Source organism: Cottoperca gobio, chromosome 24 (genome assembly GCF_900634415.1).
Source record: "Cottoperca gobio chromosome 24, fCotGob3.1, whole genome shotgun sequence".
Classification (NCBI taxonomy): Eukaryota; Metazoa; Chordata; class Actinopteri; order Perciformes; family Bovichtidae; genus Cottoperca; species Cottoperca gobio.
In genome coordinates, this window is record NC_041378.1 from 8995763 (window position 1) to 9023650 (window position 27888).

A 27888-nucleotide genomic window follows, 5' to 3' on the forward strand; every position below is an offset into this window, starting at 1 on the left:
ATCATATAAATTAAGATGCAGTAAGAAATCTGGCAATCATTTTATATTGCAATAATGTCACCCCACACCCAACGTATTTAAATATGATTCATGAAATTGAACCTATAATTGCCCTAGTATGTACAACATTTCACTATAAGACATGAGCTTGAACTTTTAAGTACATGCAACGATTAAACTAAAGCAAAATAATAACATTTATAAAGCACCTTTAGAATACAAATTAACGATGTGCTTTAAGAATAAAAAGAAAAGGTAATAAAAGTAATTGAGATACAGAATTTAACATAAAAACAAGAAAAACTAATACCATCAATTAAGATAAAAGTGAGACTAAAGAAGATATTTAAGGGAGGATGCTGAGTTTGCCTGCCTGGGATCATTCGTGTCCAAATATGTGTGAACAAATTAGTCTGTCTGTGGTGCTACCTGACCTCTTGACTTAATCCCCCTCTGAATCAATTGAAGGTGACCCATTCAATAACAAGCGCCCACTCCTGGGTATGGAGGTTTGTGTATTGAGATGAACTTCGTTGCAACTGAAAGGAGCAGGAAGCATAATTTCCTACATACATCAATGTGAAGGAACAGATCTTTAAAGACCGAATTCTTTATAAAACATGACTCACAGTCTTAGACATTTACGTAAAAAATCACAAAGAAAAATGATAACCCTGTGAGCACAGAGGACTGTGTCTGGATGCAGAATCACAACACAATACATTGTTAATGACATATCCTTTATATATATATATATATATATATATATATATATATATATATATATATATATATATATATATAAATATATAAATATATATATAAATATATATTTATATAAATATAAATATATATATATAAATATAAATATATATATATATATATAAATATATATATAAATATATATATATATAAATAAATAAATAAATATAAATAAATAAATATATATATTTATTTGTTTGCCTTCTTGCTATACTAATAAAATATACTTAATATATATTCTCTGTATCATGTATTTCATTATGTATACACACATTTCTAGAACATAGGAAACTGGCCACATAGTTTGTTGCCTGGCCAATGGCTCATACAATCAGTTGTTGAAATGTATGGAAATATTTGTATATTCTTTGGAAAAAAGAACAATTTATTAACTTCGGTTGTTCGGGTTGTTCTCACCCGTTGAGGAAATAGCAGTTTCCGACTGTCTCTCTTTGAAGGCTACACGTCCATTACTTCTTCATCCATTCCAAAGCGGATAAATGTTTTCACTGCCGATGTGTATTGGGCATGCAGATTCCATTAAAACCCTTTAAAGAGACCTGCGGCCGCTCCACCGTCCCAGGTGTGATGCCTTCACACCTCCAGCGGCCTGCAGACGTCTGAAGTTAGCGCGCGGCTGCTGCAGTGCCAGCCGGCACCGATGGTTGCCCCATTCACACATACAGGCAGCGTCACCTTTGATCGCCGGGGGGATTTAACCCCAGCGAGAAGCGCAGCTCTCAAAACTCAGTCAGTCGCTTGAAATAAGACGTCGAGGGACATGTCTTCAGTTCATGGGAATATGCGCGTCGGGGATCTGAATCATTTCCAGATGTATCACGAGGGGCCTATGCAGATAAACAGCATGGTGAACTCAGGTAAGTGGCTGGCAGAGGAAGTATGACCTTTTTGTGATAAACTGAGAAGTGGCATTCACCACTGGTAACAGTGAATCACGGCTTTGCAGCGGTGCGTAATTTACGCACACGTCCAGCGTCATGTTTCCGGGACTCCTACTTCTCTAACGTTCTTAACCGTCCGCATGTTTTCTCATCAGATTATGGAGCTCCAGATGTTACAAACTACTTCAGCTCTGCAAACTCGCTACCGAGGGCTGATAAATGCGTGGCAATACTGACTCACAGGAGAAAGAGGACCAACTTCACCCAGCAGCAAATCGAGGTGTTGGAGAAAGTTTACTCAGACACTAAATATCCTGACATCTACCTGCGAGAGAGACTGGAGGCTCTGACCGGGCTACCGGAGTCCAGGATTCAGGTAATGTCTAGTTTCAGTGAGTAATCCGAACATGTGGAATATTTTTTCCATAGGCCATTTCTTTAAATAGAAAAGAAAGTTATTGTAAATTGTTCATCTGTCCTCACGTCTTCTCTCCTCACATTTCAGGTGTGGTTTCAGAACAGAAGGGCAAAGTCTCGTCGCCAAGTTGGATCCTCAGTGTCCATGAAGGTCACCAACCCACCAGCAGCTGGCCCCTTCAGCCAGCTCCAGAGCAGGATGGGCCCAGAGAAAGGTCAATGTTACAGTCAGTCATAGATTTTTGTTATGGGTTCAGTTTAGGGTCCACGTTTTTTCACTTAGGCATAAAGTGCTCAGTTTTAGTTCTGCCCCCCCCCCAAACAAAAATATTTTTAGTCCTTCCAGTCACATTAGATGATGAATTTGGCAGGTTGCTATTGAAATATCATTCCTAAAAAGGAGAACATCACCTCATTTAAGAATTCCAATGTAGCCTTAGTTCAATAAATATTATAATAGAGAGATATTCTCTTTCAAAGCCAGAAACCAGAGAAGTATCAAACTTGTGTCATCAGATATAAATTCTGGATCGGCTTCATAGACAATGAATGGGAGACTGATTTTATGGACCCACAGAATTTTTTCTTGTTTTATACCCAAATGATTTTATTCTATTGTCCTAAAACAAATGAATTATTATTGCATTATTATACAAGTGTAGAGAGGTGGTCTGGAAAGATTTAAGAGGCACTGGATTATTTACATGATATTATTATATGTGTATTATTAACATGATATTAATATTCAATATTTTGTTAACCGTTTTAGACCGTAGGATAACATGTATACATTTTGAAAGTTCCTCTTCAGTATATTTCTACACTTGATTTAAAGTCGCCTAAGTTTATATAATATGTTGCTTGACAACTACGTCTCTCTCTCCAGTGTAGGGAATGATTAAAAAAAACAATGTAAAACACAACGTTTATTTTATTTCAAAGCTAATTGCTTCACTCTTTCTTTCTCTTTCAGTTTATGACAACATTCATGGAGCCGAGGCACACAGGATAGGAGGCTTTGGACTGGAGGACAGTTTCAGACCTACAATGCACCAAAACACAGATAACACTCACAGAACCAGTTTGCCCACCAAACCCAGCAGCTACGAACACATGTCCGTCTCCTGCATCTATGACAAGGAGGGAAGCCAAGTGAAGGCTGAGCAGTTGCAACGGCACGAGCTGAGCGTCAATGTCCCGTGCTGTAACGTCCATCTGTATCCCAAAGAGAACGAGCATCATCCCAACATCGAAGCCAACATGACCGTCAACCACGGTCCGAAGGGTTTGGTGGAATATGACAACTTCCCACCGAACAAGACCATTGGCCCAGAGATGAAAGTCGTGATTCCTCCCATCCCCTCCCAGAACAACTTCAGCATGTCATCGCCAAAGGATAATGGATGCCAAATCCAGTATCAACGCGTGAGGGCCGCAGGAGACAGGTTCAGTCACTTCTCCCCGATCCATGCCGCTGAGGCACAGGACATTACCGACTCCGACTCTGACTGGGAAAACGAGGCCATGGCTGGCTTTGGTGGCTTTATGTGATGTTTTATAAGAGCTGATACAAAGACAGCTACGTGTATCACAAGAGGCAGTATACAAGTTGGTCGTTTGCGTAAAAAAAGGACATTTGTATTTATTGTAAAATAGTAATAAAACTGTTGATTGTAATAAATAAAAAAAGAAAACCGTTGATTGGTTATGTCTGTTAATAAATGACTAAAAACTAGAAGACTGCTTTGCAATATTATGTTTAATATAAAAAGACGGACACATTTATATACAATTGCCCTGAGGCACTCTCATATACAACTTTACAAAAACTGAAAAAGGAGATTCTCTAGGAAAAAACTGTTGACTTGAATTTTTCGGGCTTACATCAGTGATGCAGGCTTAGTGTGGGGGTTGCAGCAACAGCCATGCCAAATATGGAAATGCTAAGATCATCTTAGGGGAGTAAAAGGCATCAAAAACCGCAGAGTTCTCCTTTATAAAAATACCAAAATCTCTTTTCAGTGCACACAAAATTACAAAAGCCATTTCTGAATGCACAGCAGAAATGTTGACGATAGTCCTAATAATCAGAGATATTGTACAATTATCTACAATAAACAACTTTATAAAACATTCTTTAGCCTCCCTGTGCTTACCCTCCGCGGAGCCACAGAACACAACACTTACAGGGGACAACTTTAGAGATAGCAAAATATTGTTTCATAACCATACACACCTACTCAAAAATAAATAAATATGGACTATAAAAACAGTAAGAATCAATGTTTGGCACATGGAACCAATAAATAACCATTGAGAGTTTGGAGGTGTGGATTTGTGGCAATAGCTAAAGGCTCTTTTTTTTTTGAGTTGTGTTAAATTGGGTGCACCAACATTCTCCTTCAATAAAATGGGGGGGGGGGGGGGGGGGGAGGGTAAAATACTTACGACATCCTATAACAGCTTCAGGAGTCTGGGCAGAACTCTGAGGCGTTCCACTGGGACATCCAAATTGTATGGTTCTGGTCCACAACATCCACGTGAGCTTTTGTGTGTGCAGTCTTGTATCAGTTCACGTGAAAGCACCGTCTCAAAAGACAATTCTGATGGGCCGCACCTCTGCGAGTGCGCGTGTGGAGTAGATGATGCAGGTGCTCAGACTGCGTTGGTGTTGTTAGCAGAAAATGCATGCAGGTTGCCCAGCTGACTAAGGCCGCTCTGGATGTGTGCCACGTGGATCTCGACATTATTCTGGAAGCAACTAGAAACACAGAAAAGGAATTGGTTAAAAGATAGAAATATCTAGTAAATTAAATACACGGAATAGAAAAAAATAAACATGAGAGGAAAATGGGTGAAGGTATACAACACTGTTTGTGTGTGTGTGTGTGTGTGTGTGTGTGTGTGTGTGTGTGTGTGTGTGTGTGTTCACCGGGTTGTTGTTTCTTTATTAGTATGATGTATCCTCTGACTTGCATTTATGAGTATAATACAAACTGATATATATTTATCAGTTATTTTATTAACTTTTTCTTTTTTTCTCCCCTCTGTATATTTGATTATATTGTTTTTATTTTAAATTGTTTTTAAATGGTATGCTCTGTAACTACAAGTGCAGAGTGAAAGAGGTTTTCTCAGCACAATGTAGGCTGCTCAAATATACAGAAGTGTCTGTTCAAGGTGAAGCTTTCAATTCTAATATAATGCTGGATACTTTAATGAATCATAATGGATTATATTTTAGTAGTTATATTTTGTGAGTAAAATCTGAATCTGCAATGTAACCAGTAACATTTCTCTGTCAGGTAAATGTAGTAGTACATACAAGTACATAGTAAGTAGTATACAGTCGAGCTAACTTCTTCGTTTTGTGTAAGTTATTACGGGGTACAATGACTTAGAAAAGTAACACAATTCAATATTTTTCATATCTACACATCATAATAAATCTAGCTGTTTTGGGGACCTTATAGTAGGGGGGGGGGCCCAGGTAGTTGTGTACCGTGCCGAGTGTGAAGTTGTCTAATACCACAGGACATGTACTAGTGCTATAGAATTTCTTAAAATGCGAAAAGAAAGAAAAAGAAAGACAATAGTATAAACCACGTTCACTATTTTGAAGGCTGACGTGTTTAATTACTCATGTTTGCCGTTGACAGATAGTAAAATATGAGCCATCCCATCCACCATTGCGTGCAGAGAATCACTGCAGGGTCTTTTTACCTGAGGTTGGAGGGATCAATCGATGCCTTGATGTCATTAAGAGAGTCTGTTAAAGATTTAAACTCAAAAGAATTCAGGTCTCCTTCATCTGCCAGACACTGAAACAAATCAAGCAAAAAAGATTAATGAACAGATTATCAAAAGTATTGGTCCATTATTTAAATATTATTTATAAATAACAGACTTATACAACGCATTGATGTTGCTGCCAAATGTGTGCAGAACCTCCCTGTCATAAATTACATTAAATATGTTACATCCATCGTCCTCCTGACATACGTTAGAAAAGGCGTCGCGGGAATGAACGCAGACAGCAGCTGAGCCTTTACATATCCTCTACCTTGATCTGTAGCAGCAGAGCGGTGTGACGGGAGATGAGCTGTGTGAGGCTGGGGTTTTTCACTCTCTGCTGTCCGTCCTTCAGAGAGTTGCTCAGCTGCACCATCTGCTGGGCCTCGTCTTCGCAGCGCCGCCGCAGCTCTGTGGGATGGTCAGCTGGAACCATGCCCTGATCTGGAGCAAGCTGCACGGACACATTGGCAAATTAACATCTTAAACAAGGCACCGTTATATCAGAATCTTTAGATCACGGCGTGAAATATTACAGTTAAGCTTTCTTGTATTTAGCTCCAGGGGGCATAAGTAGAGAAGGGACTGACGTGTATGTACTTACATCACAGCAGAACTGCTGAACTTCGTGAAGCACCTTGTTGAGATCTTTATTGAGCTGTTCTAACTCAAGCACCGTGGTAGCGTATCGCTTCTGGAAGTCGAGGTCAATAGGCATCGAGTACGACTTCTGAACACAAAAACACAATCATAGTCTTAGTTAGGCTTGATGTATGAATCTCAACGACAACGTTTAATAGGTTTGGAAGCAAACATCATTTGAAATTGTACCAGTTTTTCTGCCTCTGTGTTCATTTCTTTCAAGTGCTTGATGTGCTCTTTCTTGATCATGAGGATCTTGGACAGCCTTGTCTAGTCATGGAAAAACAAGACAAAGAGTTAGTTCAAATAAAGTGTTACAGAGTTTTAGGATGTCAGATTTTAGTAATCCATTTGACAGGAAGTAGTTACCACTTGGACAAGGAACTTGACAGGAAATCCTCCCAGAGTATCTCCCTCGGCACCAGGCAGTTTGTTCCTCCACGGTGACTGGTTGATAAGAGGGTCATTGTCCTGTTATTTAAATGAAAAAAAGATTTATCTTCACAAGCAATATAGAGGAAGAAAGAGATTTAACTCTGGAACAAGAATAGTTTTTGCCTATTATGATTTGATTTAATGTGACAATGCTTTCCTTATACATATCTAAATATACTTTTGCATTAACACATTTACAGCTCTTCAGAAAATACAAACTTCTATCAATTTTAAATTTGAACATACACCAATACATATAAAACGTATAAAACGCTTTTTACACAACGTTTTTCTAAGTTTTCCTCAGACATTCACTCACATTCCTCGAGCCACTCTCAGGACTTTTATCTTCCGTATTGTCGGACATGCTCTCCTAAATTCTTACTCTATACGTGTGTGTGTGTGTGTGTGTGTATATATATATATATATATATATATATATATATATATGCACAAATAAACGAGTTCAGCCTGCTTGTATGACCAAAACAACCTCAGAACATTTGGGTCCCTGCCCGAGTATCTGTTGCGACGACGCAGCACATGTACATCTGTCATTAGATGTAGGTTTGCAGTACCATGAGGACAGGAGTGGTAGCGGATGGGTACGGCCCTCTAGGCGGAGTCATGACGTTCTGCATGTAGCGTGATATCCGATGCTTCTGGGCAAAGGCTGAAATAGGCATGGTCTCGTTGGGCTCATTGCTCTGGAAAACACAAGAAATCACATGAAGTTTAAGAATGCATCATCACATTCCTTTAGGAAAGCTATTATACATATCTGGATTTTGTCCAATGACATTAGAATCAAAATACAAATAAAGACTGGCAAACTCAAGTTGCTACGTGGCTAACGCCAAACACACTGGGACACGGTGGAGCTGGCAGTTCTTACCAGGACTTCGTAGTCAGGCACAGTGTGTGTTCCCAGGCCGCTGCGGTCAAAGGTGACGCGATAGGTGGCAGCGCTGGTGTCCACGGCATCGATTTGCCCTGTGAACAACCCATCATGGACGCCTCGGAGTCGAGCTGTGGAACAAAAGGAAAAGAAAATCAGAATTCGTACTGGTAACACTGTTCAGATCAGCGTGGGACATCCTCACTTGTGTGATGGGGTTTGAATTTCCATATTGGCCAATCTACACAGGCAGTCACAGTAATTAGGACTTAGTTATTTCACCCTTAAGCAGATCATCACATGAAATCTTAGTATAAGATTTGTCATGCAACTCAAAGGTTTAGTATTACATTCCAGTTTAGACTCCTAACTATTTTCTTTTTCTGGACAGTTTAAGGACAACATTCTTTTTCTTTTTGATCATACATCAGGCAATTATTGAAAAGTGTAAACTGGGTAGCTTTGCAGGGCATTTGACTTCAATGATAATAAAGATCCTAACATTTACCCAGAGCTATCTGGCAGTTGTAACTTCTGACAATGGTGTGTGTTCATTTCTGTCATCCTACCAGTGACTTTGGTTCCTACGATGAGAGGCAGAGGGATTTCATCTGGAAGGTCTTTGCAGTTTGACACGTCAGACAGCTTTCGTTGCTGCAGTAGGCGCATCTTCTGCCTCTTCTGTCTCAGCGCTGTCCGCTCCTCAGCAAAGAATGCTGATGAACACCTGGATGGGGCGACAAAGCATAGTGCCGTCACAACATTTCAAGTCTTTGTTTGAGGAAAGACACTTATAAAGAAAACAATTGCACATACGTTGAAATGTCTGACATAAATAAAGCCAAACATAATGAACGACAATGGTGCGTAAAGCACAAAGCTTAAAGATTGCAGCATACCGTCGAGGTTTCCCCATCAGTCTCCTGATTGTTCCCCACTCAACCCTCGTTAACTTTCTGGTTTTCAGGTTTGGGAAAGACTCCTTGAGACACAGGCAGAACTCATTGTCCCCCTCAAAGAGAGGTCTGAAAAAGAAAATAATAAAAGACACAACGTAGTTAACACAAAATGGTTCAACAAACAAGTCGCCGCTGACCTCTCAAACCATGTTGGCTGTACGATATGATCCAAAAGAACAAAACATCTCTGAGTTGACAATTAATCAAAATGAATTCTTGTCTTCTGAAGGTGAAAGTGAGACTTTACCTGTCAATATTGGAATAGAACCATTCATAGATGCACCATTTGTGAGCTTTGGGTAGCTTAAGGAGGTTTCTTAATCTCAGCCCTATTTTCTGGGATGCCTTCTTATCTGGTGTCACCACATTAGAACATTTCTGTGGAGCAAAACATATAAACAGTCATTTCACATACAGTATTCTGACAATATATTGAACACCTTAAATGGGGTTATCCTACTTATTCTTCCACTTTGCAAAGCACCTGTAAACATTCGATTTCCCACAAATGGTTCAGTCTTAAGCACATCAATAACTTCTTGTTCCTGCAACGAAGCTATAAAATCTTTTTGAATTGAGCGTCTCAACACGTGTGTTCAAGCAGACAACTAGTGAGAAAGCACCATTTTTAAAAAGGCTTGCCATGTTTACGTCACTGGTTTAACAAAGGAGAGGAAGCAGTATGCGGTCGAGTTTGTTGCCTTTACCTAACAACTAAACACTATTCTTTTTCTGTTAAACTCTGTTTTGATGCACTTTCAAGCCGTTATTTCTCTTTTAAAAAACTACTGCTAATGCAATCAAAGCACTTGATGCTGCCGCTTCACATTAAAAGCTTACAGCAAGCAAACCACAGAAAGGCTTAGAATAAAAACAGAACACAGGGGTTGCTGTTGCTTCAAATTCCTTTTCTCTGACGAGCAGCAAATCTCTTGCAGGGCCTGGCAGCCTCGGGTATTTTTTACCTTTATTAAAAGCAGCAACTCAAAATGGTGACATAGCCCCTGAGGCTAGCTATTGACTGTCCACTCTTAAGTTTATTCAAAATAATAAAAAAGAACTTGTCAACAATTAGTTAGATGAAGAGGATTTACATCTGAAGGCCATATAGGCCAGATATTACAACTCTGTGCTAAACCTTAGAAAACACAATTCAACATTATGAAAATAGTGGTGATATCTGCTGTATTGTGATGAATAACTGAATCAAGAATGTAATTGAATAACTAAATTCGCCAATGTCTCTCTCTTCTTTTGTTAGTGTAAAATAACTCTGGCTCAGTGAGAAGTTCTAGAGAGTAGTAAGGGCTCCTTCTCATAATAAATCACTTTCATGGTGTGCAGTCTTTACCTGTGGTGTTGTGCTGACCCTTTGGCTCCTCCGAGGGGATCTGGAAGGGAGACGCTGCTGGGGCGACACCTCATCCTCCTCCCGGAACAAACGGCTCCTCTTTGAGCTCCGTGTGGGCTGGAAGGAAACATTTGGACAGGAGTTAATGAATAGAGCCAATAATGCTCAGGCGCAAATATTCTTGTGTAATTAAAAAAATAAAAATAAAAATCTACTTAATGTGCAGTAGGACAAAACAAATCTGAACCACATTATGGATTTGTATGCAGAAAATATGGTTAAATCAATGCAATGATGCAGATACACGCCTTATGCATCAAGCATACTCATTATAGGCTAACAATATTTTATTAATTTATTTATTAGGGAGAGTTGCGGGCAGCTTAACAATTAATATCCCAGAGAGAGCAGAGCATGTCAATCCAGCACAAAGACATTTCTGGTGAGATGAAAATATCCACCTCCTGCTCGCTGCCATATGTGGCTCTGGGTTGAAGTATTTTCTACTCCGGCCCCCTGAAGTGTGGGACACATGTTTCCAGAGGGGTCACAAACTGTGCCACTGACATTTGGAAATACTGCCTACTACTACATACTGTGTACTGTAGATTTGCACGGGACGTACAGACCAGTTGCTTGTGGAATGCATATTATTTCCAAATCTGCATTTCCACATTGCATTGGTGTGAAATTGCTTAATAAAGCAATAAATTAAATTATTTAGTCGGAAAAAACCATTGCAAAGAAAACATTTAACTGTGGCTGATGAGATCAATAATGGGCAGTGATCATACAATCAAAATCAATAACAACTTCCATATTAAAACAATAACCCCTTAATCACCGAGTAACAGACAGTCATTCAGCCATTCATATCTATGAAGACTAAACTTCTTTCAAACAGTCACACTCACCTTTGTAAAAGATATAACTGAATCTAAAGATACCTTCTTCTTCTTTTAAGTAAATAATAATAGCTATATCTCTACTGTAATTTGCAGATTAAATGAAAAATTAACCATAAATCCCACACTAGAAAATACCAAGTTTCTTCATTACATGCCTTCAAACTAGTGAAGTGTTCTGAGATATTTGTCATTCTCAAGCCAAAAGGAGTCAAAAGACGTACATATCAGGGTAGGGGGCTGGTATTTTGCTACGTGTTTATTTACGACCATGAACACTGATCAGACATGAGGATGGATAGAAGTTCAAAACACATTTACAATAATGCAATTCAATACATTCACACTGCATATGCTAGTTTGTGTAGTTAGTAATGTTCTCCTGCAATGTCTGAATCAGTGTTGATTTCACAGTATGGTTATTTGTGAAGATGAGGTTTTATCGCATCATATTAACTAATGTTTTATGTAATGTTTTTAAGCTTAGCATCCATAATATTGTGAATAACAGAAGATCCTCTATTGTTATATCTTCACAAGTTTAAAATGTGGTCTTACTGTGTCCATTGTGAGAGAGGAATGTCGTCCCCTGGTGTTGTGAGCTCTCGGGAAGTTGTTCTTTTCATTCAGAGTGTTGGACAAACTGCCTTCTATTAAAAAAAAACAATGCATTTATTCAAAAATAGACACCAGATTCAAGACCCCAGTAAGACTTTATCATTATCAAATGTCAAACTCAAAGCAATTCTCATATCACAGCGAATTAAGTTTTTCGTACAGGTTTTGACACATATGTAACTTTGCCAATACGAGGACAAAACTGCAGTGGAAACAATTATAGGACAATTAACTATCCCAGACTGCATCAGCCACAATTTAAGGTACTGTGGGTTGTCACTGAAAGCTTGTCGTTATGGCAAATCATACAGAAGTCTAATCCAAGGAAGGACATATGTATTCTATCGTTTCTATATGTTGCACTTACATTGGTTTGGCTCATTTGAAGCTATTGTTCTGCACTTAAATGATTATACCTATTGGAAGCTAATGTACTGGCAAGATTCTCGCTGTTCGGAGTTGTATCCTCATGATTGTTTGCATGAATGAACTGTAATATAAGATTCCTGAACACTTTTAAATCAGGAAACCTATGGCGTGCGTCAGCTAGTACACATGCAGACATGATCAAATCAGAATCTAAATGCTCCTCATTGGCCATGTACAGTATGTTTAGGCAAAGAATGGATTTGACTCCAGTTTCCAATAGTTCCCAATATACGTACACAGTGCCAAGAACAAATGCACAGAGAGATAAATAAAGATACAGACCACATACCTTTTAGACTGACGAGTGCCTCTGCTGAGGAGCCTGAGAAAGAGCACAAATTGGGCTACATCAGAAACACAATAATGGCATAAGGATAACTGTAAAATGATATGAACATTTTACTAAACATGGCAGCAATAACAAAGAAATTAAACGGTTATAAGTGATGCTCTTTAGTTTTAAGTTAATATGATACATTTATTTAAGCTATCAAAGAAAACGCCTGCAAATTGTCGACGTCTATGAGACTGCCCTTTAAACATTGACAGCAGCCGGGTCGGGTAACTGAAGTTAGATAATATAGCTAGCGCAGTCAGTTAGGCCTTAATCCCCAATTTGAGCTGTCAACATAACATCAGCTGCACAGATCAGATCAACCAAATGAGCTAAACAAAGATAACGTTACACTATATTACGACCCGGAGATCATATTTAGTTACATTAACTACGTCCACATTGACTGAAATGACTATTTCAGATGGTAATAGCAAAATAACATGGCTAGTTTCCCTTCACCAGCTTGTCAAAACGACACACAACACGTTAGTTACCATGTAACGATAACCGACGCTAACGAACGTTAAATGAAAGGAAGGTGTCAAGGAAGACTGAATAAACTACACCCCGTAAAAAAGAAAGCTAGTAGCTAGCGTGTGTACTTTGGTTATAAAGACGTTATGGTCGTCCTTTTGTTATTACAGCTTACCATCTAGTGCTAGCAGTCGTTAGCTCATAGCTAAGCTAACGTTATTTGTTTACCCAGTTGGGCTAAAGTAACTTGCTCAACTCCAGCATTAGCTATGGTTAGCCTCTCGTGCTAACAAGCGTTAGCTGAGTTGGACAGACCGGTATCTCTTCACGTCTAAAAAATTACTTTATTAACTCCGCCCAAAACTAAAGATATTCATTACATGGACAACAATGGCAGTTTATCACCAAATATTTATTGTATCACTACGGGACTGCTGCGTGTTTACAACGCAAAACTCCTCGAATTTATGTTGTTACTCACTCTCGTCTAACAGCTGGTCCATCTCCGCCATCTTGAATTAGACGCGCCGCTTTTTCAAAGACCTTGTCAAAATGCATTCTGGGTCGGGACGCTATCAGGAGGGCGATTTGAGAACGAAAAATCCTATAATTTATCAAACCGATGGTTGGAGAATCCATTTTTGACATTATATATGCATACACACCATTATATCCACTAAATACAAATCCGCAACTTTCAGCTCCAAATGTTACGGAAAAAGCTCGGGAAACTTTATGTAGATGACAGGGTTAGATGCAGGTCCATAAGCACAAACAGACTTAAACCATTCAATTTCTTCCAAAAATGGAAGTCAGAGGTCAGAATAGGTACTCGGCATCCCTTCCATTGTTTCATACAGCACTTCTCTCCCATATTTTGTTTTTTCTAAATTTCATTCAATGTTGGAAAGGGTATTAGGTAAATAATTTCCTCCACGTGGAAGTTGAGTTAAACACAGGACCAGAAACCCATATCTAGTTAAAAAAAGTATTTCATGAAAAACAACGGTCTCTTTTAAATGGAAAATTATGTTAATAAATACAATTTATGTGTATACAGGAGGCAGGGTTTCTGAGAATCAAGCCCAAGCAACCATCCTGCTGAAGAAGTCCCTCTACCTCCCAGTACTCATTAGTATCTGACGCTGACCTCTGACCTTCCAGAGTTGATGGGAGAAGAGAAAGCCCTCAAGGAAGTAAGTGAAGTATCTCGTCGCTTTGAAGAACTTGACATACACACTGAAATTAAACTCAAAATTGAAATTGGATCAAACATGCAGTAGACGAAAAGAATGATTCACAAAAGGCAAGCATGGCATTTTGAGAAGTCTCAACATTTTATTGTATTTGAGGTAAGCAAGAAAAAACACTGAGAAAAGAAAACTTAGCGTAAACACGAACCACATTGTTTATTTTTTCGGCAAGGAAGACAGCTTGAGAGACAACCAACAAAACATATATATACACGTCCAACCTTGTACAGTATCTCTGAAGCCAACAGTGTACAAAAGGTTCATTTGTGTGGCTACTGGTTTGTGTATGTCTGCAGATTAATTAACTCAAAACTCCTTCTAAACTTGCAGTACTAAACTTTATTAACTACAGGTTTATTAAAGAAATAAGAAACAAGATCCTTTTCAAATGCGAGATAACCACATGAAACAGAAAACAAACATTTTCTGATGGTAATTTTTTAAAACCAAAATCTTTCTACGTAGCATATACAGTGCTTTAAACCACTATATTGAAATGTGATTTGTGTGTCCGTCTTATGAGCAACTCTGAAGTCGGTATTTAACTACCTAATGTGTTACTAAGGGAGGCTTCCAGCTAATAAACCTGATGAAAAAGCAATAAAGTGACTAGAGATTTCCATTGACCATTATAAGTGTGGTATAGCATCACTCCTTTGCCAAACATCTTCTGTTGCAGAGAATGAAGCCCAGGCATTTGGAAGCAACAGTGGTCTTAGTTTTCAATGAAGAGTGTTCGGACACAGTCCCCTCTCACCACAGGGACGTCTGGTAGTTAAACTTGATCTTCAGGAGATACTTCATGTTTATCTGCGCCACATCATACACAATATACCTGGAGGAACAGCGGTTTAGGAAAACAAAGCCTATATAAACAATATCACCAACACAGAGGAAATTTCACACAAATTACAGAGTATGACGTCGGTTTACTGTCCCGATAGTTCGATACTACTTATCGTACGATATATGGACATGACCTCAATCATTTCAGCTGACTTTGATTTTGCCCGAGTGTTTAAATGAGTGTTTTTTTTACATAATGTCACTAACATTTTAGCCAACGCTACCAATATAAGACGCACACATTGCACAATTGTGTTAAAAGATCCCAAGAGTCCATTGTATGTATTGTTTTGGTTGTGTTATATATTTATTTATGTTTTATTTATTAAAGATTTTTTTTTTCTTCACATTCCAATTACAATGTCTGAATTTTCTTACAAAATAAAAGTTCTTCGCCCTTTGAAAGGGTGTACTTGCAATTACTTGTATTATGCGATTATATTATCATTATATCAGTGGCATAAAACGGTCTTAAAATAAGAATAATATTGTTTATCACAATTAGTTCTGGGACGATATAGTTCCGACAGTTTATATATTTCATCCAGGTATAAAATCACCAGGTTAGAAATGAAAAGACAAACCATGCTGAGTAATACCGCAGCATCCAATATGTGAACAGCCACCCAAGATCAATCTGAGTTTGAAATTAGAGCGGCAACATTGGTCTAAATTCAGGCCAAATGTTGTGAGAACTTGGCAATAGAGTAAAATTCAAAGCACAGCAGTGACACGTTGATCCTTTCATTACACATTTAACAAAAGTCAGTTCATTCAAAGTCGAGAACAATGTGTACTGACTAAGTCTTTGCGCTTTTCTACAAACTATCAAATAATTAATTATATGGCAAAGCAGGACACCTGTGGGGTGATTTGAGGACAAGAATATAATGAAAATCATAAACCAGGTGGTCAGTGTTAAAGGATACTCGTTGTACAGGAGACTCGTGTCATCGATGTTAGTGTGGGATCCTTTTCCCAGAGGCACTTGCACCCCGTCCAAAGTGACAGACGCACCTGGATCAGGAGCAGATCTACCCAAACCTGCACGAAGACAAGGTAATGAATTAAGCAAAATACAATCCAAAACGTACATTTATCGAAATGTCCTACCATAATAACGTCATTGTCCGAGAAAACAATGTATGCAAATCAGCTCAATAACACATTACAAGCAAATCTATCTACGCCTAAACGTTCCTCCAACAGCACATGTGCAATCAAAAGTGGCCCTCACCTTTAACACTGTGCTTGCCCTTAGGTACTTTGGTAATGTGGGACGCCTTCTTCAATTCATGCCTTCATAAAAATAAAAACACACATTAAATCACATTATTACCATATATCATGTAAAAGCACAAGAAGTTGATACTCGTATTATATTTTTTTAAGAACTCGGTCGCTTACATGTTGCCGAGAGCAACCTCGGCCAGCAGCAGGAGGCCAACAGGGTCGGACTGGGAGGTGTGACAGTAGTTTGCACTCTTGGACACCATGTCGGCAAAGTAAACACCTTTGCCGAACATGTAACCAGTCTAGAGAAAATGGAGGAAAAAAATGGCACACAGGGCTGGGTGATATGGAGCAAATCAGCCTTTATAAGCTTGACAATACAACACTTATGATATTCCAATATCCAAAATCTAGTCTCATATCAGGATATCAATATAACATACCTTATTTGAAAGGTATTTATGAAAATGACGGCATTTACATTGTTGTTTAAGAACAAATAGAAGAGCGAATTTTGGTTCCCCACAAACCGAAACTTACCACTGGGGCCTCTGGGGGGGCAATGCGAAGACCCTGAGCCATGATACCAGCGTAGTTGGTGGCGCGAGAACCGTGCCACAGTAGCTGCCGATTGTGTAGCTCCTCGAAGGGACGGAACCGTTGGCGCTCTCCCTCTCGGACAATTTTGAAGATCTAGAAGGGAAGAAGCCAGGAAACACAGCGAGATGGTGATTCATGCTGCACAACCAAAAGGCACAGTACATAGCACACATAACATAACATGTTGTTAAAGATCAGTAATTAGAAACAAAGATTTATACAAACATGAAAACAGTTGACTCACCTCTTGCACTTCCAGTGTGTAAGTGTTGTGTGTAGCAGCGTGGGTGTTCTTAACATATTGGATAATGATCTCCGCCTCATCTGTAGTCTTGTCAACAACCTGTGAAATAACAGAAAATATTAGCTACTGTAATCCCCCCCACACATAAAGATCTTCATACAAGGACCACGCTGAACATTATTCTGGGAGAAAAACACTGAGTTACACTCCTCACCTCAATCTTGGTTTTGAGTTTCTCATAGTTGATGTCGATGGGATCGCTCTCGTTGTCCTGGGCCCCTCCTCTCAGCAGGCTGTATGCCACTTCAATGTCCAACAGGTTGTCCAACATCTGAACTTTAGCCTGAAGAGAGATGCACGTTGATGTTGCGAGATCCATTTATACTCCATCCATTTATTTAACAGTGTTCGTGTTCTTACTTGAATGTAGTCCAGAGTGTTGAGCAGCGGGGGCTTCTTCATACCAAAGTCGTGAGGTATCAGGGTGTAGAAGCGATTGGAGAGATCCAGGATCTGGGCCTCGGACGAACTATCTGACACGGCCTGTGACGAAAACAAAAACAACCGACGCGTGGTCAGGGGCTACAGATAACGTGTCCAACCACTGGCACCTTGTAGTAATGTTGCAAACTCATCACGACGGTCTAACGGAGTTAAAAGGGAAAGGAACTGAATGTGTTCAAGTAGATTGCAATGCACCACACAGTACTACAAAGAGGAATCCCAATAGAAAGGTGAATAGTGAGACTTCCTTCCTGGAGGGGTTTGTTGGTTGCTCACCTGCTGTACGTCAGTGAGGAGAGAGTAGGCACTCTGGATTTGCCTCTTACTCAGCTTTCCGAGGGGCATCTTCTGGAGGTCAATCTGTAGACGGGAAAGGAGAGATAAGATAAACATATTTGGGACACTTTGAAGAATAATGCAAACAGAGAGGGACTAATATTTTTAGAAAATGGTGTGAAACTTGTCTGTATTTTTATACTGCTTTTGAAAAATGTAGTAACATATGTACATAACAAACAAAACCAATTTTCTTTCACTCTGAAATTTATCAAAGAATCAGTTTTTTGGTGTGTCCTAAGAACACAAACATAAACAAGTGTTTATCTTACATGCTACAAACAAATCAAAAAGTCTTACCTCGAACTCCACCATGGCCTTCTTCATGCTCTCGACATCAAAGATCATCTTGATCAGCTCCTGGACGGGTTTGGCCAGCTTGGACTTGGTGCCGGCGGTGGCCGTCAGCCTCTTCACTGCTTCCTCATCCTGTCAAGAAACATCAACACCACAGATAAAAACTGAATCTAGTCAGATACAGAAAGAAACACACTGTCGGCTATCTCCTTTCTAGTTTTGTGTGTGTTAATGCGAGTACCTGTCCATAGTCAATCTCCAGAGGGTAGAACTTATTGGGATATTTGGTGAAGTTGGAGGAGCTCCAGGCGTTGCCCGTCTTCTCCTTGTAGACACCCAGGAAGTTGTCCAGGGCAGAGTTTTTGTCGTGAAACTTGTCCAGCTTGTTGCCTCCGATGGTGGTGCCCACTCTGCCCCAAGACCTGAACACCCAGTACCTGCACACACAGATAAGAGAGCTGTGAAGTTAGAATGATTATTCTAACAATAATGATGGGAAAAGGAAACAACGTGGCACCACTGCACTGCAGTTAGCAAGCTAAGACAGTTCAAGAGTTTGTCTAATGCCTCCTTAACTGACGTGAATGTACCCTTTAAGTGAAATGACTTTCTGCAGCACCACTGACCGTTTCTGTACGTCATCCTCCAGCAGCTGCAATTTGTAGTAGGAGTTAGTTCCTCTGACAATGTCCACGAGACCCAGCGTAGCACTGTACATCTTCCCGCTCTGCTCCAGGACATGAGCGCTGTTTTCCAGCCCTAAGAAATCAAGTCAATAGTCAATGTCAAAAGACACAACAACAAAAAAGAAAATGGAAAGAGATGTTTTCCTTGCAGGGCGCTCATGACTACCTGAGTCTGGATCCACAGCAGCTCCTCCTTTGACTGTGAGTTTCATCTTCTTGGATTTGCTACCTGTGATTTATTTATAAATATACATTAAGACACACCACAGAGTCCAATGCTGTAACACAAGTCTAGATGAATTACCGCTTTAAAACATGAGCTAACATTTAGATAATCATCTATAAGCACATTAACAACACACGTCCTTTACCTTCCTCCTCCTTCACCCTGCCTGTGCTCTTGGTAGCCGGCGTTCCAGACTTGGAGGCCACGGACGGAGCCTGAGCCTCGACTTTGACCTCCGCGCCCCAGGGTGAGATGGCGTGCAGGGCGACGAGTTCCTGGAGGGCTTTACCCGACGACTTGATGTCGGTGAGAAAACCTTCGGAGACCACGCGCACGCCAGCGTCCCTCGTTTCCTCCATTTTCTTAGTCATCTTCTCCACCTCCTCTGTGAAAACATGGAGGAAGCAGGTGTGATGAAGACAGCAAGTTAGAGAAGTTGTGCAACATTGAGGGCACTCACTGGCCCACACATGGGTAATTCTGCCTTTTTTTGACTGGTTACTCACTTTTGGTGCTGAGGCAGAGAGAAGCCTTGTTGGCTGTGCTGGTTATCTTTCCGCCCAGCTCCTCTACAGCTGCCTTCAGATCATCCTTGTTCTTGGTCAGCTTGCCAACAGTCACCAGCTTCATCCCAGTAAGCGGTTTGTCTATGGGACAGAAATACACGTAAAACATATTAAAAAGTATTTGGTGTTATATTCCACCAGCCGGGGTCGTCTTACTGCGTTTTCTACTGCGTTTTCTGCTGCTTTAAATCAAATGTAACCGCATGTTTAACGCATCAATTGAATTAGAACATAAGCTCAGCATACAGAGGATACAGAATCCAAATGAAATAAATGTTTCAATAATTGCAGGTTCACCTCTTTCTCTTTGTCTTCACTAACCTGCAGGCGCTCCCTCTGGCAGTCTCTCAGTCGGGGCGTTGGATGCACTCGCCAAGGGTTTTGCTTTGGCTGTGGTGAGGGTTTCGGTGGGCTCCTCCTTTGGGTAAAGCTTGTCCTGTCGCTTGAACTTGAATTTTTTCAGGAAGGGAACTTCGTGGAATTCCTGAAATGATAGAGCCAGAATATTCAGTACAGAAAGGAATTTGTGACATTTCCTCAAATCGTTGTGTAGAGATTATATTTTTATCCACCGCAAAAGTAGAATGTTAGCTCCGGCACATTTAGCATGAGGATAGCTGAGATGAGGTGACCCTACCTTGGGGGTGACCCAGTCTTTGCGTATGGGTGTCATGGTTTTGAACACACACTTTGTCCAGGCTGAGATGTCCCCTGTACAGTAATAAGCATCACCCTTGAACACCAGCTGGCCCGTGCACTCCTTACAGGCCTCAAGGGCACCAAAAGCCATGCCGTCCCCCAGGCAGTTCACCACCTGACAATCAAACAACACATACATGTCATGTTTAACAGCCTCAGGTATACTCTATGCTACTTTAAACTAAATTAAATGCTTTCATTCTGTACTGTTCATTTTTGCTATAACTGCTTTAACATTGAATGTGTAAAAGTGTGTATTCTTGAAAAGCCTGAGATCAAATAGACTGTGTTACCACGGGAACAAGAGGAAGTTTCTCTGATAAATGTGTAAGACTACCGACAGATTTCATAAAACTTAACAAACCGGGGTTTGTTTATGAAACGGGAAGACGACCATTAATGGGTAGCAAAGGGAGTAAAGCAGTTGAAGGGCCACAGGGGCCCATTGTTGATCTCATGCTTTCAAAATATGGCTCTGATAGTTTAAAACATTTACAAGAATGGTGATGAATGTGGTTTCCCGGCAGGAGGGTCGTTAAGTACGGCACAGATACGGAAACTAGGCATGATTTCCAATGTTATTTATACTATTTTAATTCTGCTATTTTATACTATTTTAATTCTGCTATTTATACTATTTTAATTCTGCTATTTTTATAATGATACTTCAGACTCATTTACATCTACACTGATTATTGTACTGTAAATGCTCTTATTCTGTCTATTCTTGTATGAAAGGTGCTATACAAATAAAGCTTATTATTATTATTATTATTATTATTATTGCAACTGTTCATATGTTACATATACAGTAAAAGACCAAATATTGAACAGAACACTTTCTCCGTCAACACAACTGACTGGATTTCTTTCAATAGCGTTTCATTTTGAATACAGATAAGTAAATAAGATCTTACATTTGATTCTCCAGAGGGAACATCCTGGCCATTTGCGATCAGCAGCTCCTTCATATCGTTGGTTGAACAAAATTTCCTCAGCTTGTCCTTGATTCCCCAAATCAGCTGGCTTTGGTTCTGCAGATTCACACACACACACAAACCGAGCAGCATATTAACAACATGGTCACCGAACATAATGTTGTTTACGACAAAAGAGAGGGAAATGTACCTTCAACTGCTCCTCCAGCTTCTTCTTCTCATCCTCTTCCTCCTTCTTCTGTTTCTTTGATGCTCCATCCACCTCGTCAGCTTTACGCTTCCTGTAAGAGAAGAGAAGTTTCAAAAAAGTTCCATTTCAAACTTCTGTTGTTTTGTTTAAAAAAAAAAAAAAACATTCAAATGAACTTCCTAAATTAGGCCAAACGGGATACTGGAACAAACAAGCTTTAGTCAGACACCTTTATTCATTAGGATAATTCATTAGGGCCCCATCAATTAATGGACATGGACACACACACACACACACACACACACACACACACACACACACACACACACACTCCCAGGTGTCAATGCTGATATCATCCACACTGCCCTGACAAGAAATATTAATTAGCCTTCCCGTGAGAGCACACACACATCAGTTAATGACCTTTAGTCTCGGGTCTAATTCTTTGGAGTGCAAATAAGCAAGACAAACATCCCTCATTAGACAACTACTGAGATCATGAGGGAAGAATATAATTCTATAAAGTAGCATCCTGCAGAGTTGTTCAAACACTGCTCTTTAATGTGAGGACAGCACAGACGGCTGCTGTCAGCACGACGACGACGGAGCCTTGAGTAATGACACTCGATTTAAAAAGAACCACACTGCTGTAGATTGGTGAGTCATTTTACCGCTTTCTTACATTTCAACGAATTGAATAATTAATGTTGACTAATTTGAATCTTATTTAATTCTTTAGGGAAAACCATGGAGAACACGAGTGCACTGTTGAACCTCTACACTTTCCACCGAACTAGAAACTCTTCCCATCTGCCTTCCAGTTTCCTGCAGCCTTTCCAGAACTCCTCAACTCCTTCCTCCTCCCCTCCGTCACCTCCGCCTGCTGACCTGCTGATTTCCCTCAACGTGGCGTACATGGCGGCTGAGCTCGTCATAGCCTTCCTCTCCACAATCGGCAATTTGCTGGTCTGCGCTGCCGTGGGCCTCAACCGCAAGTTACGCACCGTCACCAACTACTTCCTGGTCTCGCTCGCAGTCGCTGACATCTGCGTGGGCGCGATCGCAATTCCCTGTGCCATCCTGACTGATATGGGTATACCCCGTCATAACCTCTACTTGTGTTTGCTCATGTTAAGTGTTTTAATAATGTTCACACAGAGCTCCATCTTCAGCCTGCTGGCGGTGGCTGTGGAGCGCTACGTCGCCATCTTCATGCCCTTACGCTACCAGGTCCTGATGACACCTCGCAACGCCGTGTTAGTGATCCTGACCACGTGGCTGCTGGCCTTTCTCATCGGGCTTGTGCCTCTGATGGGCTGGCACAAGACGCCGCCTGATTCAGGCTACTGTTTCTTCGTCTTGGTGGTGGACATGACCTACATGGTTTATTTCAACTTCTTTGCCTGTGTGCTGGCTCCCTTGGTAATCATGTTTCTCATCTATGCCCAAATCTTTGCTACGGTCAAGCGGCAGGTGAGGCGCATTGCGTCTGAGCAAAGCGGCAGAGGGGAGGGACAGATGAGGGCTGCAGCCAGCATGCGCAGAGAGATGAAGACTGCCACTTCACTTTTTCTGGTTCTTTTCCTCTTCACAATCTGCTGGATCCCGCTCCATGTCATCAACTGCTTCCTGCTGCTCTGCCCACACTGCACTGTGCCGCTAGAGCTGCTGCTCGCTGCCATCATCCTGTCACATGCCAACTCTGCCGTCAACCCCTTCCTGTATGCATACACGATGACAGCCTTCAGGGACACCTTCAAGGCAATTTTCATGTGCTGCCGGACGGTGGGAGACAGAGAGGCTTCAAATGCAGCCAGTGGCGATGACAGAGAGAGGGCGGCCGTCCGAAATGCACACACAAGAGCCGAGACGCGGAACACTGCATGTCACAATATTAAAAGTACCCAACCTGCACAAAAGAATGTTAGCTCTTGTTCTTCGTCTCACCCTTCAGTTTTGACAGCAGGAAGCCTCTTCTTAAGTTCCTCCTTGTCTTCTGCACGCAGTGCGTTGAAACCCTTCAGCTGGGCGGCGCTGTATTCGGGCTTGAAGACCAGTTCCTCCCTACCGCTCACGAAACACGCAGTGTGGTACCAGCGGTCGATCAGACCCAGCTGGGGCTTCTCTGCATCCACAGTTTTCTTAGATACACGGATCTGATCCTGAAAGAGAGGATCACAGAAACACAACACGATGTCTAATATATATGTAATATTGAATACATTGATAGCACTGAAACATTTGTCCTGTGTGTAGATCAAAGCGTCCGCTAACCTTTCCTATTTTCTGATCACAGCCTTTGCATGTGCTGCGGTTGGATTTGGCATATTCAACCGCAAAGTCAGTGAGTGTCTTCTCTCCTTTAGCTCCACTCTTCGGGTCCCCTTCTCCTTCAAGAAAGAAGTCATTCAATTTTCATTTTCAAACCCAAACATAAAAAAAAAACAATGTACGCAAGATTTCTGAGGATATTTACCAGAGCAAATACTACGACTGAGACATAACATGGCAGGAGTTCTATAGGCCAGATATTTTATAAAACATTAGGTACGCTCACCAGGAACCTTAAGCAGAACCCATGTGAGATACTACAGTATACAGAGATGTTTCAGGTTTTTACTGGAGCATGTTGGATTTTCTGACTGGTAAAAGATCAAAAATAACTTTTTACAGTGTAGGATAATTAATTCAGTGCGAGTTGTTGGTACACTGTAATAATCTGTACACCTGCGGACAGACAGCGACAAAGCATCTCAACTATAGAGCCAGAGGCCTGAGATGACATTACACCTAATTATTTGCTATACTATCTCCATGAAGCCTCACTGGGAACGTACATGTTGTGCGAGACAAAATTATATTTGAACAAATCTATAAAGAAGTACCATAAATTAAATACTTAGTCGAGTACTGACCTCCTGCTGCTCCACCGCTTTCAATGGCCTTTTTCACCTTCTCCTGGTCAATCCAGCGGAGGTCAGAATACCCGGCGATATCAGCCGTGGACTGAGCTGCGGCTCTCAGCCAGAAGCACGAGAAGTGGTGCCAGTGGGGGACCTTCCCATCAAACATGGGTGACTGCCGGACAAAGGACAAACACAGTACGTTAACAGTGACCTAGTAGTGATATGGGATGGGAGCCGCCCCAAACGTGAGATGTAAACGTGAGATGATCCAGCTGCGGAACAGAACTGCAGCTCACAAGAAAGATATTACATTTTCAGGATGACTTGTGAGGTAAAAATCTTTTAAAGCAAATTGTACCTTATGTCTAAAGAAGGATGGTGCTATATGATGTACCTCAAGCAAAAACAGTAGTGTAGAATATTAAGTGAGAATTTCATGTCTGATGACTTCTTCTGGTTGGATGATTGTAAACAAAATTAAGAAAAGGAACTTTTTGTGGCACATTTTATTTGTTGAGTTTGAGAGAGGATTAAAAAAATCTGATGTTTGCAATAATGTTAGAAGTAAGAAGTGATGTACTTGTACAACAGATGTCACCACATACATGCTATTTTTGGCATCTTATAGGTGCATGTGTGGAGGGCATGACACAATACCAGGGTGGATGGAAATACTCTCAAAACAAAGAGCTGCTCCACAGGCCATGAAGAAGAAGGTTTCTGAGCCTCTTAGTTAATTAACTCTCTCTGTGGGGCAGCAGCCTGACTTTGCATTGTGGGAATGCTGCTGTAGTGATTTTAGTTTCGGAGGCAGATGCTCACTCAGACATTGTTTGTGCAGTTGTAGCATTTAAGCAGAGCTGCATAAAATGAATTAACGAACCTCACTTTCCTGAATAGCAAGATGCGTATTTGCTAGATTCAAAGAGTCCGACATTAAGAAAGGCTCTTTGTGAACAAGATTCAATAGACAATGTCAGCCATTTAAATGCTAACGAGGGCCTAACCTAACAAAACCGAAACCACACTACATGTTTTCAATCTCCCATAAATTCATACATATTCACTATATTCGCCGAATAAACCACATGATTTACAAAGGCTAGCACTCTGATAGTGAGCTAGCTAACAGAGCAGGTTTCTTCAGATTAGACTCCAGTCGTCGCTACATTACCTGCACCATGATGGCCATTCTCAGCGAGTCTTTCGCTATGTTTTCTTTGCATTTCTTGCACCATGCACGGCTGCTTTTGGCATATTCTGCTTTGTACAGCTTGTCCTCTTGAGAGTCCGCCATACTTCTTTAATATTATTTCGAAATTAAATGAATTGACTGTGAGGTGAACTTTCTCGGGATGACAAGGAACCACAACAATCAATGCTGCACAGAGAAAGCTCGCCGCGTGCCTGCACGGCACCTCAGAGAGCAGACACGTGCGAAGAGCTCTCACTCTGTCTCTGTTCCCTGATACCTAAACATCAACGCAAAGCATCAGCAGCTCTCTAAATTACAGATAATGAGATTGAGATCAAATAGAATAAAATCCCAAAGGAAATACTTGTACCAGAGATTGCACAAAAATTAACACCAATTGTATTAAGGAATATGAACACCAGTGCTTAATATAATTACAATACAACTAAGATATATAAGAAGACTAAAAAAGTAAAGTAAATAAAGACAACATAAAAAAAGTAATACATGTAAAGTGTATAGGAAGTAGGCTAATACTAACTCCAGTGCCTATTATAATAACAAACATTTAGTAAAGTAAGAAAAGTAATACTGCGCATGATATCGAAAGTAATATACTTTATTGACTAAATGTTGTTTTAGAAGATACATCAACTTGACTCAAAGCATAGTAAATGGGTTTCATATTACTGCCCTTACTGGAGACACTGAAACATCATTTTAGAGAAATAGACAGAAATTAGAACTGAATCACTTTTTCTTTTGACAAATTTAATATTTCTAAAGAAAGTGGGATTGTGTCTTTTGTATTTGTGACCTCAGTATTTCTGTGCAGTATGTTTATTCTTCTGTATCTGCCTCAGAATGTCATCATAAATAACAGCATACTGTAGAGGTTAATGCCCGAGACGAACCCATGTTTGCAACTACAGAGTGCTTCATGTTTCACAATAGACGATCAAGGAGTCGGCTGCAGAATACCCGCGCGAGTTGCAGCCAGAACTAATCGAGTCAAGAGAAATCGTCCAGCAAGAAAAGTCAGAGGCAGTGTTCATACCAGACTGGGACCCCACTTCACTTGTTTTTATAGAACCACCTATGTTATATTTTATTACAGGGAGATTAATCCGTTTTTAGTCGAATCAAAACCCATAATTATATAATGATATAATATATAATATGTAATAGTCCAGTCTGTCCAACAAACAAGAACAAATATTTTCACAATCTGCATTTGTTTAATTTCTGTAGCATATATCTATAGACTATATGTTTCCTGTGATAGTGACTAAATATGTATATTTTTTTAACATACCCAAGCTTGGTTGTGCCTTTGTTGCTTCATTCACAAGTTATCTTACACAGCTTCTACTGGAGGACACACATTTTTTAATTTGTATATTATAAACAATAGATGTTATAGATTACAAATCATTTGTTTAAAACACAAATGTTGCTTCTTGGCAGTTACTTGAGTTTAATAGCACATCACATACCATATGTGGGGATGAATGCATCCGAATGAATAATATGCACAATTACAATGAAATAACACCAGAGATTTGTTGTCCTTACTGGTTTTATTAGCAGAAACTATTCATTTTAGTTGTAAAAATTATGAAAAAATAAACAGAATATACATTGGAAAAATTAGGATATTCACAAAGTTATCATTTTGCTGTTACACATACATAAATGTATTCAATATTAATTCATATTTATACACTTTTTGAGTTTCTGTTTTTTAAACAGTTTTGTATACCAGATCACTGATGACGTCATCATCCTTCAGTTATAACATAAAAAACACATACTTTGAGTAACAAGGTGTTTTTTATATGCATCATATCTATAATAAAACATATTATTACATTATTATTACACATAATTAAAAATAATAAAATATACAGATTGTTAGAACGATGCAAGATAACACAATAAAAAGAAAACACTAGTCAACATTGTATAGGCCATTGAAAAGTCTATGAGAGGTTGAGCTGGTTGTTTTGAGGTATTTTGGCTTTGAGGTCTGAGGTCTTGCTGGAGTGTTATCCCAGCAAAAAGAAGAAAAGACATGTTGGCTTTTGTTAGTTTTGCAAAATAATTAACGTAACAAGCTTATAATGTGTAGATATGGCAATAAAAAAAATAGATAGCAGTACCATCAAGATACTTAATCAGACCAGTAGGACAGTTAGGTCCTTTCTGAGCATAGTTTGGAACACTTTGCTCTAGTGTGCGGTCAAAG

General features: G+C 40.0%; 5 protein-coding genes across 5 annotated transcripts in view; 2 read left to right on the forward strand and 3 right to left on the reverse strand.

Annotated features, from left to right (window-relative positions):
* The first annotated feature begins 1543 nt into the window (after window positions 1-1543).
* mixl1 (Mix paired-like homeobox) lies at window positions 1544-3632 on the forward strand. Its single transcript, XM_029426041.1, has 4 exons — window positions 1544-1640; window positions 1820-2040; window positions 2170-2296; window positions 3055-3632. Exons 1-4 carry the CDS (start codon window positions 1544-1546, stop codon window positions 3630-3632), a joined length of 1023 nt encoding a protein of 340 aa, XP_029281901.1.
* A 190-nt stretch (window positions 3633-3822) lies between these two features.
* lin9 (lin-9 DREAM MuvB core complex component) lies at window positions 3823-13474 on the reverse strand. The gene is made up of 15 exons (XM_029426040.1): window positions 13403-13474; window positions 12400-12432; window positions 11622-11713; window positions 10159-10275; window positions 9055-9185; window positions 8748-8873; window positions 8418-8575; window positions 7846-7979; window positions 7529-7657; window positions 6885-6986; window positions 6705-6785; window positions 6478-6603; window positions 6145-6327; window positions 5805-5902; window positions 3823-4842 (listed from the first exon to the last, which is right to left on the reverse strand). The coding sequence occupies exons 1-15, from the start codon at window positions 13431-13433 to the stop codon at window positions 4737-4739; spliced, it is 1647 nt and encodes a 548-aa protein (XP_029281900.1). The 5' UTR covers window positions 13434-13474; the 3' UTR covers window positions 3823-4736.
* Window positions 13475-14234: 760 nt separating this feature from the next.
* parp1 (poly (ADP-ribose) polymerase 1) lies at window positions 14235-25917 on the reverse strand. Its single transcript, XM_029425917.1, has 23 exons — window positions 25620-25917; window positions 24455-24617; window positions 23814-23929; window positions 23487-23701; window positions 21540-21630; window positions 21329-21445; window positions 20350-20526; window positions 20034-20196; window positions 19653-19793; window positions 19292-19531; window positions 19087-19149; window positions 18861-18993; window positions 18476-18671; window positions 18238-18366; window positions 17878-17961; window positions 17518-17640; window positions 17312-17440; window positions 17098-17196; window positions 16794-16946; window positions 16428-16555; window positions 16258-16319; window positions 15950-16064; window positions 14235-15009 (listed from the first exon to the last, which is right to left on the reverse strand). Exons 1-23 carry the CDS (start codon window positions 25740-25742, stop codon window positions 14928-14930), a joined length of 3042 nt encoding a protein of 1013 aa, XP_029281777.1. The 5' UTR covers window positions 25743-25917; the 3' UTR covers window positions 14235-14927.
* Window positions 22287-23467, forward strand: LOC115003860 (adenosine receptor A1). The gene is made up of 2 exons (XM_075074109.1): window positions 22287-23324; window positions 23441-23467. Exons 1-2 carry the CDS (start codon window positions 22287-22289, stop codon window positions 23465-23467), a joined length of 1065 nt encoding a protein of 354 aa, XP_074930210.1.
* Window positions 25918-27207: 1290 nt separating the features above from the next.
* LOC115028833 (adenylate cyclase type 8) overlaps window positions 27208-27888 on the reverse strand; it is a 13398-nt gene continuing 12717 nt past the window's right edge. Inside the window, exon 21 of the mRNA XM_029462695.1 lies at window positions 27208-27888. This exon is cut by the window's right edge and continues 619 nt beyond it. The gene's annotated coding sequence lies outside the window, so the exon portion shown is untranslated.